The sequence below is a fragment of the Lithobates pipiens genome, unplaced genomic scaffold, assembly GCF_037356315.1.
Source record: "Lithobates pipiens isolate NorthernLeopardFrog02 unplaced genomic scaffold, aLitPip1_a1.2 Scaffold_13, whole genome shotgun sequence".
Classification (NCBI taxonomy): domain Eukaryota; kingdom Metazoa; phylum Chordata; class Amphibia; order Anura; family Ranidae; genus Lithobates; species Lithobates pipiens.
The window spans coordinates 33834887-33850983 of record NW_027507718.1 but is presented as its reverse complement, the minus strand read 5'-3'; the positions used below and the strand labels follow the sequence as shown (position 1 = coordinate 33850983).

The 16097-nt window shown below is 39.6% G+C and overlaps 1 protein-coding gene across 1 annotated transcript in view; it reads left to right on the top strand.

The window, feature by feature from the left end:
* The window catches only part of PGM5 (phosphoglucomutase 5), a 186399-nt gene that overhangs the window by 91094 nt on the left and 79208 nt on the right, over nucleotides 1-16097 (top strand). Inside the window, exons 7-8 of the mRNA XM_077474984.1 lie at nucleotides 8669-8784; nucleotides 15368-15503. Of these exons, the coding sequence (XP_077331110.1) occupies nucleotides 8669-8784; nucleotides 15368-15503 (252 nt within the window). The remainder of the gene's footprint in view (nucleotides 1-8668; nucleotides 8785-15367; nucleotides 15504-16097) is intronic.

Genomic DNA, 16097 nt, shown 5'->3' with positions numbered 1-16097 from the left:
CAAGGAATGGCAGCACCGGGACCCGAGAGCCGAGGGACGGGTCGGCCTCGGGCGGCCGACATCGCGGGCACCCTGGACAGGTGAGTGTGTTGATTAAGTCAGCAGCTGCAGTGTTTGCAGCTGCTGACTTTTTTTTTTTTTTGTATAACCGGCCCTCCTCTTTAAGATAACAACATAATCCTTTTTTTTTTTTAAGGACAAACAAGGATCTCTGTTCGTGAATGTTGTCCTGTAACAATGATTTTTTTCACTATCCTTAGACAATTAAACGTAATAAAACTAAATAAATAATAATAAATAATAATAATAAATAAAAAGCACTTTTTAGCAGTGTTGGTTTAAAAATAAACAGTGTTGCTGCTCCATAAAAAGTATGCATTTTATTCTTTAATTTGTCCTGTTGAAAACAACACTAAAAGTATTTTCTTGGTACAAAGCATTGCAAAGTTATTTACAAATGACGTAAACTAGGTTTTTGCCATTTTGCCCTTTTTTTCCAGCGTGAAATATGTAAATATATGGAAAAGGTATAAACATATTAATAAACAAAGCAAACAAAAACACATTTTTTTTTAAATATTAGTTATTAAAATAGAAAATAAAATCACCAGAAAAATTATAATTTAATGAAGAAGGAGAAAAATAAGTTAATTAGGGCTGATAAGAGTAAACTAAGGGTTAATAAGGGGTTCAACAGAGGAACATTTAATTAAAATATATATATATATATATATTTTTTTTTTTTTACTTGTCAGGCTGCTTTAACTGACTTTATCTGGAGATTAAAGTTCATCCCTTTGATCTCTATATGAATAAACAGAAAGATACAAAATGAAACAATGGGCTTTATTTACGAAAGGCAAATCCACTTTGCACTGAAAGTGCACTTGGAAGTGCAATCACTCTAAATCTTAGGGGTAGATCTGAAAAGAGTGAAAGCTCTGCTGATTTTATCATCCAATCATGTGCAAGCTAGAATGCTGTTTTTTATTTTTCTTGCATGTCCCTCTCTGATCTACAGTGGCTTTACTTCCAAGTGCACTTTAAGTGCACTTTCTAGTGCAGTTGCAGTGCAAAGTGGATTTTCCTTTAGTAAATAACCCCCAATGTTTCTTTCTACCTTTCTGTATTTAGCTGAGCAATGTTGTTGATAAACATTAACAGACTGTTTTTCTTTTGACAACTCCTGCTGCCAGGACCTTCTCTGTGTACTTGGCAATGCATCTCTGATTCATCAGATCTGAACTGCTGTGCACTGTGACAGTATCCTGGCGGCTGGGCAGAAGGACTGGGTGTACTAGACATGCCATGTGTACAATGATGACATTGTTTTTGGCATTTCTAGCATGCCAAGAGTCTGCAACTAGTTAGTCCTCTGTAATTTCTCTTCACTACTTCCTCTTCATTCCTATTATAAGCCCTGTTCTTTTATACGCCTTGCATGCACCTCTTTACAAGGAACTTCAGTTCAGGTACTTTAGAACTTTAAAACATTTATCTGAAAACTCTTTTAAATGCAGAACCATATGAAACACTTTCACAGATTCCTCCATACACAACTCTAGTTAGTCCTATCTTCATTTTCCCCCAGTTCATATCTTCAAAAAGAGCAAAGTCCTTTAAGTACAGTCCCAGATCCAATAAACTGGGTACCCACCAAGGGGGAGCCCTCCAAGAGTAAAATTACATGTAGTTGCAGTCCTCCTTGTGCCAAAGACCCAGCTAGGTTGCCTCCCCTTGAATTTATAGCCCGCAACAAGGGGCAGAGCCATGAACACCCAGGAGTTTGCAGCCTTAACCCCTTCCTAGCAGCCTAAAAGACTAAAACTCACTAAATCATACTTTATCAATAAAACAGTGCAAAGTAACGACATTAGGTAGCGTGCACCCAAAATGTAGGCACAATGCATTAAAGCAGAGTGCTATTAAATAGCAAGTACTTTGTCACAAAGGGGGCCCATTGTGTGAAGTACTGGACAGGAGCACGTTAGTTAAAGAAAGGTGGACCTATTGTCAGGGACAGGTTCCTGATGAGGAGGGAGAGTTAGGTTTCAGCACAGTCATATCTGGGAGAAAAGCCAGTGGTAAAGAAGATGCTGTATCTTAGATCATATAGCCAGTATTTTTGCCTGGTATATAAGATACTGCACAGTGGTGTAGCTTAACACAGTAGTTGAGAGAGTATCCTCAGAAGAAAACTCTGTTTGGACAGTTAAAGCTGGCCATAGATGGGTAGACTTTTGAAACAAAATTGTTACAAAACTTTAGAATTTTTGAATGGCGTTTGAAAGATTTAGTTTGCATTTAACATTTAGTTTTGGAATGAACAGACTTTACCAAATGAAAACCACATAAACTGTTAGAAATTCATTTAATCAAGAAATATTTTCGATCCTGCTCCTTCAAATTTTTTGTCACTGCGGTCAAAATCAAATGCTGTTTTGACCCACTAATGATTAGAAAAATGGACAAACTTTCTTGGAACATTCTTTTCCTAAGAATTTTCATTTGAAATTCCACCCATCTATGGCCAGATTAGGGAATCACACTTCACACAACCTCCTGTCTGTAAGCCCTGCATCATTGTTCTACATAATGTTGCCATTATAAGTGGTTTGTGGTTTGAAAGCGAAAAAAGATTACTGCATTGTTGTAACTGGTAATTATTCTTAGATAAAAATGCTTATAAAGAGAAGTTGAGTTGAAACACCTTCTGCAGCCTCCCAAACCTTCCTGTCGCGGCTCTGCTAGGCAAAGTTCCAACATTGCTGTTGGCTCACCACTATGATAGGTGGCCTTCTTGGCCAATTACATTAAAAGTAGAAAGTGGCTAGTAAATTGTGCCACTTTGCCAGGAAGTCCCAAAGATTTTCCTTTCTCAACAGCTTGGGATTCAACCACAAAGGCAAGGTTTGAGAGGCTACTGCATTGGCGCCTACCTGCATAAGTACCTGCTACTTTACATTTAAGCAGGTGAGAAAGCCTATTTTAGTACTAATACACCCACAGCAACTTGTCAGAATCTATTTTTTACTGGTCTGCCTTGAGTGCATTGAGAACATTTATAAATGTATAGTCGTTTTGCATATATTTTATTTCTATATTAAGGTCAAGAATAAGAAATAAAAATGTATGTATATATATATATATATATATATATATATATATATATATATATATATATTTTTTTTTTTAAACATCTATTCTTTTGTTATATATTAAGCTTCATTCAAATTGGTGTTAGCACCTGTTCTGCGAAGTTGAGGTTTGCTAATGTGCCTGTGCACCCGCTCCTGCGTGCATGTCAAATTTTGATATGGGGCTGTGTCCATGCAGTTTCAGCTTGCATGTGAACACCATCTAAATGAAGCCTCATTATTTGTATTATTACAAATAGTAATTATAAAAGAGCGGTGCTACTAGGAGTAGAAGATATAGCAATTGTTGCAGTAGTGGCAGTGATAGTTGTCCTAATAGTAATAATAATGAGTATAATTATTCATTGGTTCTGCAAGCCTATGCAGTGAGGCACTAAATACACATAACAACTGACACATTTGAATGGATGCAATATAAAACTATAGCTCTTCCTTTAAAAAAAGAAAGTTATGTCAAGGTTTTCTAAAAGTCATTAAACCAGTAAGTGTATCTAAGTGCTTTCAATTACTCATACATGGTTTTATTTATTCATCAAAGATCTTGTACTTAATCTGAGTGAAACAGACCAGCAAATGGGAAGGAAGTTTTAAAATGGGAGGAAATCATCTTTTATTTCCACATGTGGCTTTATTTATTGTAATATCCTTGCTTGAATAAGGTTCATGGGGTGCGACGTGCTGGTAAAATAACATGATATTTCAAAAAGGTATAGCAAAGTACAACTGTCCTTACTTGCACAAGCCAAGCTTAATCAAAACAGAATGCCACCAAATGATTTCTTGTTTGTCAGAGAACTATTGGAAGAAAAAGATTAGCTCTGCTGAATGTGTAATTGTTATCCCAGCATGTGAAAGCCGCTGGCAAAACAAATGGTGTATCCAGATGTAAATCTCTAGAGAACTCAAAATCACATTCATTCGTAATGCTGTATGTTCACAATTGCTAGGGTTCCATTATTTTTAAGCACTAGCATTTTCTTATCAATCTTCTTAGCAGAAACCCATTACTTTATCCAGAGGAGTAAAAACTTTGGCCAAGGTCTCTCAACACATGGGGCATGAAGCTGCACTATCACATGTGATAATAACACTTAATTTATCACCATAAAAAGGTTCAGATCTTTGGCATGTCAGTATTTTTTTTAAAAAATAACTTCATGTTTTGTTCAAGCCTAAAATAAATACAAAGGCTGGGCGCTGAACCCCAAAACAAGCATGTAAACTGTAACTGCAGCCAGGTGTAAAGCGAGGTGCATGGGTAACTTTGGGCCACCTTGAAAGAGTCCACTCGGGTAGTGAAACAGATGAATGGCAAGAAATAACACTGAACAGATGGTCCAGTGTAAAAAAAAAACTGAAAAGTTATTTATTAATGGGAAATGTAATAGCTGGACTCAAAACATTTGCATAGACTTGGGCTAAAGAAAGTTCCACAAAAAAATTATGTCCAAGAAAGATACCAAGTTTATTGACGCAATCAAATAGATATTACATGGTGCCGAGCAGTAATCCCAGGCAGTGATCGATAGTTAGCAGGCTGAGAGTAGATGTAGTGTGCCGATCTCTAGTCAAACATCCAGCAAGGACACGGAGATAGATGGCTGCCAGCCACAATGGGGACGCTCCAAGGGACTCTAGCCAGGAAGTGATGTCACCAAAAACCCAGAAATACTCAGCAACTGACCAACCTGAAGGAACACCAAGGAACAATAAACTAAGCCGGTTACCAGGATGACATGCTTCGGGGCATGCCCCTTTCTCAAATCCTTGAATTGTTTCACGTAGTTTTAGATGTTTGAAAATAATTGGGGGGAACACCTTGAAGGGTTCAAAATAAAATAAGCCCCATTGGTGTCAGTGAATGTTAAAATAAGCCCTGTCAGTGGAAGGAAAAAAATGAAATGTACTGTCACTGTGAAACAGGAGATTACTTTCCCCGATAGAACCAGCATAATTTTCAGTGCCAGGTCCTGAAGTGCAGAGCATTCAAGCACTCTGCACTCTGCTACCAATCTAGAAAGTGTCCTGTATCCTGCAGGGCAGCCTGAGGGACATCAAAATAATAGGAATGACCCAAGGGATCCGAAACAGTTGGCAAGGTTGACTTTAGCTTTTACTAATCCACAGCAGAGATACTGTATATCACCAATAATTTATGATTAAATAGTGCTTATTGAATTTCCAAGAAAATACAAACATGTATAGTGTCTGCATAGACATAACAGCCACAAATACAGGGCTTCATGTAAAGGTATTAGCATTGCATAGACATAGACTTTCTATTAGCAATAATTTATATATATATTATTTGTTATCTATAATGTAATATTTTTTGTTTCACATGTTACTAAAATGAAAAAAGAAGTTTGGGTTTCCACAAAAAAAAAAAGTGTATATATATATATATATATATATATATATATATATATATATATATATATATACTCAACTTGGTGGATGTTGATCGCTCAGTTCTTCTCTTTGCTTTGAGCAGAGAGCTGGTGACTGTCATTCACTGCCTCTCTGTTCTGCCCCTCCAGCCCTCCTTGCAGGGGGGCAGGAATGGCTGGCTCAGTCTTCCTGCAGCTCACTGAGAGGCTGAGCCAGCTGCTGGTCCAGGCTTCTGGGTGGATCTTCAGTGTATTTTCGGGATCGATCCAGCACCTGGACTGGCTGATTTTAACCTGCTGTTAACTGAAAACCGTTCACAGGAGTGCAGTTCATCCTGTGATCCTTGGGAGAAGTAGGGCCAAAAAAGCTTTGCCCATACTACTTCTTTAAGCATTAGGTGCATGCTTGTTTTTTAATCTCTTTATTATTTTTCTTTATTAGCTGTAATGCCGAATAACCAGAGACTTTGCTTAGATGAGAGGAGCAAGGCCCCTGGTTAACCACTTAAGCCCCGGACCATTTGGCTGGCCAAAGATCAGATCACTTTTTGCGATTCGGGCACTGTGTCCCTTTAACTGACAATTGTGCGGTAGTTCAATGTGGCTCACAAACATAATTGACATTTTTTTTTCCCAACACATAGGGCTTTCTTTTGGTGGTATTTGATCACCTCTGCAGTTTTTATTTTTTGCGCTATAAAACAAAAAAAGAGCGCCAATTTTTAAAAAAGTTATTATTTTTTACTTTTTTTATAATAAATATCCCCCAAACATATATAAAAAAAAAATGTTTCCTCAGTTTAGGCTGATATGTATTCTTCTACATATTTTTGGTTAAAAAAAACGCAATAAGCTTATATTGATTGGTTTGCACAAAAGTTATAGCATCTACAAAATAGGGGATAGATTTATGGCATTTTTATTAATATTATTTTTTTACTAGTAATGTCGGCGATCAGCGATTTTTATCATGACTGCGACATTATGGCGGACATGTTGGACAATTTTGACACATTTTTGGGACCATTGGCATTAATACAGCGATCAGTGCGATTAAAATTGCATTGATTACTTTAAAAATGTCACTGACAGTGAAGGAGTTAACATTAGGGGGCAGGGAGGGGTTAATATGTATCCTATTTTGTGTCCTAACTGAAGGGGGATGGGACTGTGCAGGGAAACTAAGGCCGCGTACACACGAGAGGATTGTCCGTCCGCTGAAGTCCTCGTGTGTGGGCTTCAGCGGACTTTTTCAGCGGACAGTCTGGCGGACTAAGTCTTTCGGAATTTATGTAATACAGTCCGTCCAACTTTGGCTTCAGCGGACAGTCCGCTCGTGAGTAGGCTAGTTGGACGGACTAAGTATGGCGCATGCTCAGAAAGGATTTACACGGCCGAAGGTTGCATTGCAGTGTATTGGACGTCGTATTTCTAGTCCCGACGTACGTGCTGTACACGTCATCGCGCAAGCTTTCAGCGGACTGTCTGTTCATCGTGTGTGGTCAAGTCCGTTCATTCAAAAGTAGGACGGACTGTCTGTCGGATTGTCTGACGGACTTAGTTGGACAGACAATCCTCTCGTGTGTATGCGGCCTAACAGATCGTTGTCCATACTCTGTATGGACAGACGATCTGTCAGTTCCCTGCTCAGAGAACCGGAAACTGTGTGTTTGCACACACAGCTGCCAGTTCTCCGTGTGCTCACAAGTGATCGCGGGAGCCTGGCGGCGATTGAGACCGCCGGGCACTCGCATCGGTTCGGGGAGAGAGCCGGGGCGTGGGCCTCCGGTGGCGCATAATAACCCCCTAGTGGCCATTTATGCTACCGACGTAGCATAATGGCGATTCGCGCAGCCGAGCCATGCTACCGCAGTACAACTGCGGTGGCTGGACAGCATGCGGTTAAGGAAACAAAATTGCACCATCTATGGCCATCTTCAGTCAAGCACATGGTGAGGCCTAATAACAAAAGCTCTTTAGTAATACAGGCAGCTTTCCAGGGGGCAGAGGCCCCAGGACAGTGAGAGCTGAACAAACCCTCCCAAACATTTATCTTCTACCCAGCCACGCCTTCTGGGCCTACTTCCCAGGGATTGGCTGAGGTCAGAAAAATATTCATATCCCAGTGGTTAACCCTAATATTCTATTTCTGGAAGTTTTTTCCAGATGCAGACAGGAGCAATCAACCACTAGGTTTATATAGTTGCTCACACTATAGCGTAAAAGTATTAGAATCTGAGCACAACATCCCCCATATTTCTGAGACAAATTTATAAAATTGTTCAGATATATTTATTTTTCAGGATGTTTCCAATGGTCTTTTTTCTGCTGTTATGTGTATGATTCCCACTGATAAATAGTAGGGAAGGCTGGAAAGAGCAGGGACAGATGTAGTAATGGGCTCCTTTCTATAGAACCACAGCAGCCATGTATGCTGATTGTGGTTTACTTTCATATACTGTACCTATTTCATTTATCTATCTATCCATCCAAGGGAATTTTATGAATGATTTTTTTGAGCATGCATATGCAATAGGTTATTATAAGCAAAAACAGAAAGCAGCTTTTAATGTAAGGAAATGCCGCAAAAATCTAACATAAGGTAGAAAATCAAAACCTAAAAACTCATAAACATGACTTTATTTAAATATGCATTTCAAAGCTGCAGTAAAATTTATGTAAAAACATAAATAGGTTTTAGGTTTACTGCACAACCGTTTACTTCATTGGTGAACGTAGATATTAATCCCTAGCTACGGACTTCCAGTAAGGGGAAGAGCATCCAAGTCTCAAAAGAACACGGAAACCTGTTGTATTCAATTTTTTCTTAAAGTTGTGATGATTTTAAAAATGTATAGAACTTTTTAAAGCAAATATATTTATAAACAGCACTAATAAGGACAATTCACACAGATTATCATCTGCAGGGATCAATCACCTACTTCTGGCAGCTACTTCTATTTGATTACTATATTAAAATGGTAAATGCAGTTCTCTGGGGATCTGAAGCTTGGACCAATCAGCTTAAGCTTCCCTCCAAGACATAAGTAAAAGAAATAAATTATTGCCATTATTATATTTTCTAAGTATATCCATTGATTATCTGACTTTCTATTGCAGAGTTGCAAAACTAATGAAAGTCCCAGTGTATGAAACGCCAACTGGCTGGAAATATTTTGCAAATTTGATGGACTCTGGGCGGTGTTCACTTTGTGGGGAAGAGAGTTTTGGCACAGGTAAAGTATTCTATTTTCGAGAAGCTAAGCAGCATGCCATTTGCGACTTCAAATATTATAAACATAAGCAATATCTAAAGTTTGAACTAACCTGCAGTAAAGATAAACAGGCCTAAATCTGAAACATTGCCAAATCTATTTTTCAATTGGCAGTGTCCTACAACCTCCTTGTTGCATTTAGCTATCCACAGTTTTGAACCGCCTTAGGATTATAGTGCTGTAGCAACAGAGCTGTAGCAAAGGGCCATATCTGAAGGCAGACATATCTGTATATTGACTCTTCAGGCGGTTAGGAACAATCTGTCCTGCCCCCTGTCACCCTTCTGTCTTGATATAAAAACCTGTAGGGAACCCAGAGTTGTGGAAAGGCAAGTACCCCAGTGATTTGAGCAGTGGTTTAAGTTTTAGGGCAGCAGTGGTGGGGGGGGGGGGGGGGGAAGGTAAGAGGTGGAATGCCTATAGGGAAAAGTTAGTAGTGTTAAAACTGTTACAGCTGTAGCAGCTTATGCCAATTATTTACTATTTTACCCCACCCACCTCTCACTGAGGCTTGATTCACACCTATGCCTTTTTAGTGCTTTTTGCATTTTGCAGATTTGCACTACAGTCCATCTAACATGGTTTCCTATGGAACACTTTCTGTAGTTAAAATCTGCAAAATGCAAAAAGCACTAAAACTGCATAGATGTGAATCAGGCCTTCGCTCCCACTTTCCTACAGGAACTTCAGGCTTTTTCCAACTACACAAAACTGCAGAAATTGGAGGCACTGAATGCTGCCTGACTTACTTGACAGCCTGAGATCATAGTTTCCCTTCAAATGGGTGCAGTCAGCAATCACATATCTGGGCACACAAATACCTGCTAACCTCTCTCAAAATCCAGCTCCCAACTTTACTCCTTTCCTATGTAAGATCAGGCAGGATTTTGAATTCTGGGGAAAATTCACACTCATGTGGTTCAGTTGATACAATGTCTTTTACTAACCCTTCCAGTCACTATCCCTTGGAACGACTTGAAAATACCAGGGATCTCATACTCCTACCTAAATCAAAGGCAGGCATTGCCTTCCTTGATTAACTTTTAGAATATGCTGCCACTCACCCATGCAAATAATGGACTGGTGCTGTTTGCCCAGAAACACAAACTTTGGCACCCTTCCCTCTACTAGGTGCACCCTGGGCATGGAGAATCAGCACTCTCCACTTTACTGAATCACCTACTAGTAAGTGCCTTGTGAAGGTGTTTTACAATATTTCTTGCAAGCGGATTTCACAGATTTCACACTAACCCCCTCAAATGTCATCCATAATTGGTCAATCTCAGTTTCCTCCCAGTGACCATGAGAAAACCTTAAAACTATGGGTAAGGCATAATTGTTTCCAGGCGCACAGTTTCACCTCTTCTTCAAGTTGGTAGATATCTGCCCTCCTTCATTCTGATTCAAGCACAGCAGGGAATTTTTTCCATTCACTTCTTACACACATGACTTTGAGGAGATCTGTTTGAAGCTGGACCCACTCAAGAGAACTCCCTCTGTGTCCCACCAATTGTTTTTAGCAAACTATAACATCTTCTCCACCCCAAAGTAGATTGACCATTAAAACATTTCTCACATATCTCACAAAACAATGGTGTTTGAAATTAAGGGGGGCCAGAGGTACTCTTAAATAATGCATAAGCTAATAGACATTGACCTTGGTTTAAACCATGCAGCGTGCTTTCTTCACCTCACCCCAATACCAGAAGCTAGATACAACAAATCCCTCTTGGTGCATATTCCTAAAGCCTGAATTTCGTGCACATGAAAACACAGCTCCCCCCTAGCCTGGTCCAGTTTTTTGCTTTTGTAAATTACATAATGTACATGGAGGATTTAACTGATGCACTTAAAGACAGATCTGATTATTTCAGGCAATCTTGGTTTTACTGGGTATATTCTACTCATTGACAGAGGCCCAAGGCCCCAAGTTATTTGTTCCAAGATGCATTTTGGTCTGCTTCAATCTTGTCTTGCTTCAGTCATGTACTACTGACTTCTATTCTTGAATATTCTATATGAATATATACATCTAAAATTGATGTACCACTCTTATAAGTGATTACAAAATGTTGGACTTTTCTACTTCTTTTTACTAAGGTTAAGATCTACTTGCATTGTTTTGACATATTATCTGACACAATTTTGATTATGTCAGTTAAAGACTGATAATAATAGAAGTACATAATAATGAGAAGTACATTTCTAAAGCAGTCCAATTTTAAAAGCAATTATTCGACCCCAGTCTGTGTTCAGTTAGTGAAACCATAATTCCAAACCTTTTCACAAATATATAGGAAAATATGAGATTTAATTCCACACCCTTCCTAGTACTGATAACCAAAATACGATCTACTAAGGCCCACCCTTGGTGGAGGAAGATTGTGCCAATAAATTAGGGAAAGGGATATGTATGAAAGTTCTACAACCTCCTTTCTACTTATAACAATGCACCAAAAACACCAAAACAGGCTTAATGTGGTTAACATAATTGTAAAGGTTTCCTTTTTTTTTTTTAATGAACCCATGTCTTATTGTTCTCATGAGGCAAGTGGGATGAAATGCCAATGTAAGAAATCAATGTAAACAAAACCATGTGTTAGATTAAATTATGTTCACATGGAAAAATTGGAAATCATTATAATCCAGGCTATCATTAATGTCCGTAAAAAGTAAATGCAAATTGCTTTTTGACTATATTAGATATACATATCTATGTGTATACAAACAAAACTTTCACTTTATTCTGAGAACTAATTTAAACCAGCTGCATGCCTACAGAACAAGACCGTTTTTTACAGCATCACATTTTTGCTTTGGCCTGTAAATAAAAGCAATTCTTCTGCTATAAAAGGCCAGATAGGCTTGAAACTGAATTTCCCAGAACAGCATTTTGGCAGCGTGTCTTGGAGCTGAATTCATATTTTCAGATACTCTTCCATTTCTGTAGAAGCACATGGAGAATGTCTGAGATGTGCTATTTGTGATGCATAGTGCCAACTTTAGAGCAGAGAAAGGTCTCGGAGCATTGATGATATCATCTACAGTATGCTCATCCCATACAGTTGTTTCAGAGCATTCCATACAAGATCCAGCCATTATTTGAATACATTGAATGCACACATTCAATAATTTAAGAGAAAGAGCTTTCCTTGTGCTGGTCAGGAATGAAGATACATTAAAGATAAAGCATTCTGTATTTTCCATGAGACATTTGGTATGTATACTCCAGGAGCAGGTGGAGTACCCCCAGAGACTGGGAGGGCCAGCTTTTCACCCCGGGGATGAGCCCATGGCTAAAATTGTGGACTGAAAGAACATAGGGCATCACTTTATTACTTTTTTTAGAAGTTGCATTACCAGATACCCAGAGTAACACTTACAGACTTCTCCAGACCCATATCCACCTACAAAGTTTAAAGAGCCTTTAAGTCAATCCAGTGTTTCATCGACCCGTCAGATTAATGGAAGTGATGTTCCGTCAGCTGCTCATGTGTTTCATCGCTACCAGGTTTGCTAATCTGACAGAACACCTGTGGTCAGAAGAAGACAGCAGACATCTTACTACACCCAGCTACATCTTGAATTTCACAGTAATCTTAGCAATAAAGTATGCATATATAAATAAATATAGTATATTGACATCTGTGATGCTGTTTGGATGTTTCATTTTGAAAGGCTAATGGTTTAGCGCTGACCAGTGCCAACATAGTCTCCACCACCTTCCTGCTGCTGTCGTCCAGCTTCTTTCAAAATGTGACATGAAAACAGCATCACAGATGTCAACATAGATTTTTTTAAATACGCTCACTTTATTGATAAAATTACTGTGAAATTCAAGACGTACCTGGGTGTAGTATGATGTCCACTGCCACCTTCTTCTGACTGCAGGTGTTCTGTCAGTTTAGAAAACCTGGTAGTGGTGGAACGCATGTGCAGTTGATGGAATGTCACTTCCGTTACCTAATCTGATGGGTCGCCGATTCTGACAGAACACCAGCAACACTATAGATAACTTCTTAAGCTGGTAACAGACTTCCCTCTCAGTGCTGGTTCCTGTGCCCTTTGTACAATTTCCTAGGCTTCCATGAATCCAAGAGACACCAGGCTCCTGTGGAAAAAACAGCCTCCATCCTGGCTTTCTCCAGCAAGGTCCTGCTTCTGTATCTCGATCTTGACACAGCTTCCCCCATCAACATGCAGCATGGCCTCTAGGACCACTTCAAGCCATGGGAAGAGAGGGATCACAAGACCTGCCATAAATACAGTATCTCACAAAAGTGAGTACACCACTCACATTTTTGTAAATATTTTATTATATATTTTCATGTGACAACATTGAAGAAATGATACTTTTCTACAATGTAAAGTAGTGAGTGTACAGCTTGTATAACAGTGTATATGTGATTTCCCCTCAAAATAACTCAACGCACAGCCATTAATGTCTAAACCTCTGACAACAAAAGTGAGTACACTCCTAAGTGAAAATGTCCAAATTGGGCCCAAAGTGTCAGAAGTTTGTGTGGCCACCATTCATTTCCAGCACTGCCTTATCATGTTGGAATACTTCCCTGTGGCCCATTCTCTGAAGGGAGGGGATCATGCTCTGCTTCAGTATGTCACAATACATGTTGGAATTCATGGTTCCCTCAGTGAATTGTAGCTCCCCAGTGACGGCATGACACTCCCAGCACCATGCTTGACTGTAGACAAGACACGCTTGTCTTTGTACTCCTCAACTGGTTGCCGCCACACACGCTTGACACCATCTGAACCAAATAAATTTATTAAGTTTATCTTGGTCTCATCAGACCACAGGACATGGTTCCAGTAATCCATGTCCTTAGTCTGCTTGTCTTCAGCAAACTGTTTGTGGGCTTTCTCGTGCATCATCTTTAGAAGAGGCTTCCTTCTGAGACGACAATCATGCAGACCAATTTGACGCAGTGTGCAGCTTATGGTCTGAGCACCGAAAAGGCTGACCCACCCCACCCCTTCAACCTCTGCAGCAATGCTGGTGGCACTCATATGTCTATTTCTCAAAAACAACCTCTTTACATGACGCTGAGCGTCTGCACTCAATTTCTTTGGTCGACCATGGTGAGGCCTGTTCTGAGTGGAACCTGTCCTGTTAAGCCACTGTATGGTCTTGGCCACTATGCTGCAGCTCAGTTTCAGGGTCTTGACAAACTTCTTATAGCCTAGGCCATCTTCATATAGAGCAACAATTCTTTTTTTCAGATCCTCAGAGAGTTCTTTGCCATGAGGTGCCACATTGAACTACCAGTGACCAGTATGAGAGATTGAGAGCGATAACACCAAATTTAACACATCTGCTCCCCATTCACACCTAAGACCTTGTAACACTAAAGAGTCACATTGGGGGGAGGGAAAATGGTGAATTGGGCCCAATTTGGACATTGTCACTTAGGGGCATACTCACTTTTGTTGCCAGCAGTTTAGACATTAATGGCTGTGTGTTGAGTTATTTTGAGGGGACCGCAAATTTACACTGTTTTACAAGCTGTACACTTACTACTTTACATTGTAGCAAAGTGTAATTTCTTCAGTGTTGTCACAAGAAAAGATATAATAAAATATTTACAAAAATCTGAGGAGTGTACTCACTTTTATGAGATACTGTGTATGTATACAATATATATATATATATATATATATATATATATATATATATATATATATATTATCCCCAGCATGCACCAGTGGTGAAAAAAACCTCCTACTGGTTGGCTGAAGGAAATATAAATATTCATAACTCTGATTTGCTGTTGTCTCTCATACTATTGTCAGAGGTACCAGTGATACCTACTGGCAGCAGAGAGAAACAACAGCTCCACTGAGATTGGGGGGGAAACAAATGATAGAATAAACTACAATATTCAGCTTGGACTAATTAGCACCCAGCATGCTTAATAACTAAATTTAGGTCGTGGACCCTGTTTAAGACATCGTGAAACACATATTTTAGTTATTAATGAAGTGTTTAACTTAAATGATGCTTTCATGTAGCTTTCACATTTTACATGCATGCTCTTCCTTATTTTTGTTCTTATATTAAAGAGTAAGTCCAACCTAACACTAAAATTCCTGCATCTACAGACATCCATAATCTAACACTAACCTATCTAGCCCTGTAAAGAACAACTGACAATGGCTGTGAAATGAATAGAAAGTGACGTCACACATAGACTTACTATGGGGCTTTCATTGTCGGATCTGTCCTCTGCACCTGCCTCCACAGCAAAGCCGCAGATGACAGCTCAGCATGGGATCGGGTCGGATCGGCTTCAAAAAAGCTGTGTATATTGATTTCTTCTTTACAGGACTAGGTTAGTTTTAGATTGTGGATGTCTGTAGATGCAGGAATTTGAGTGTTTGGGTGGATTTTTAGCTTTTGCCACTAGAAGGTTAGTTATTGTAATAACTCTTCCCAACTGTGTAAAGTGTATGCCCAGACCAAACTTTTTTTTTAGGTTTGGATGTGTCATAAATGGGTTTGTCATTTATTTTTTTTCTCATTCAGGTTCGGATCACCTCCGAGAAAAGGATGGACTCTGGGCTGTACTAGTATGGCTTTCAATTATGGCAGCTCGAAAGCAAGGTGTGGAAGAAATTGTAAAAGAACACTGGACAAAGTTTGGGCGCCATTATTACTGCAGGTAAAAATGTTGCTTCATTCTACCTTAAGTAAAAAAGAAAACTGTTTTCTTAACCAGTTGCCGACGCTGATGTACGTCGGCAGAATGGCACGGGCAGGCATATTGGCGTACAGGTAAGTCCAATCTTTAATGCTGCCCTGCCATCACGAGTGTGCCACCGGCGGCGTGCTCGCGTGTCGGTCGGGACCCCCGTGAGTCCGGTTGCGGGTCCCGCGGTTTCAATCACCGTGGGCATACCCGGGGCGGCTGAATGGAGAAATGTCGTTGTAAACAGCATTTCCCCGTTCTGCCTAGCAACTAGTGACGCTGATCTCTGCTCATTTGTGATTGGAGCAGAGATCAGTGTTCACTAAATGAAAGCCCAGCCCCCCACAGTTAGTAACACACCCCTAGGTACACTTAACCCCTACACTGCCACCCACTGGTTAACCCCTTCGCTGCCAGTGTCATTTACACAGGAATCACTGCATTTATATAGCAGTGATTGCTGTATAAATGACAATGGTCCCAAAAATGTGTCAAAAATGTCCGATGTGTCCGCCATAATGTCGCAGTCACAATAAAAATCGCTGATCGCCGCCATTACTAGTAAAA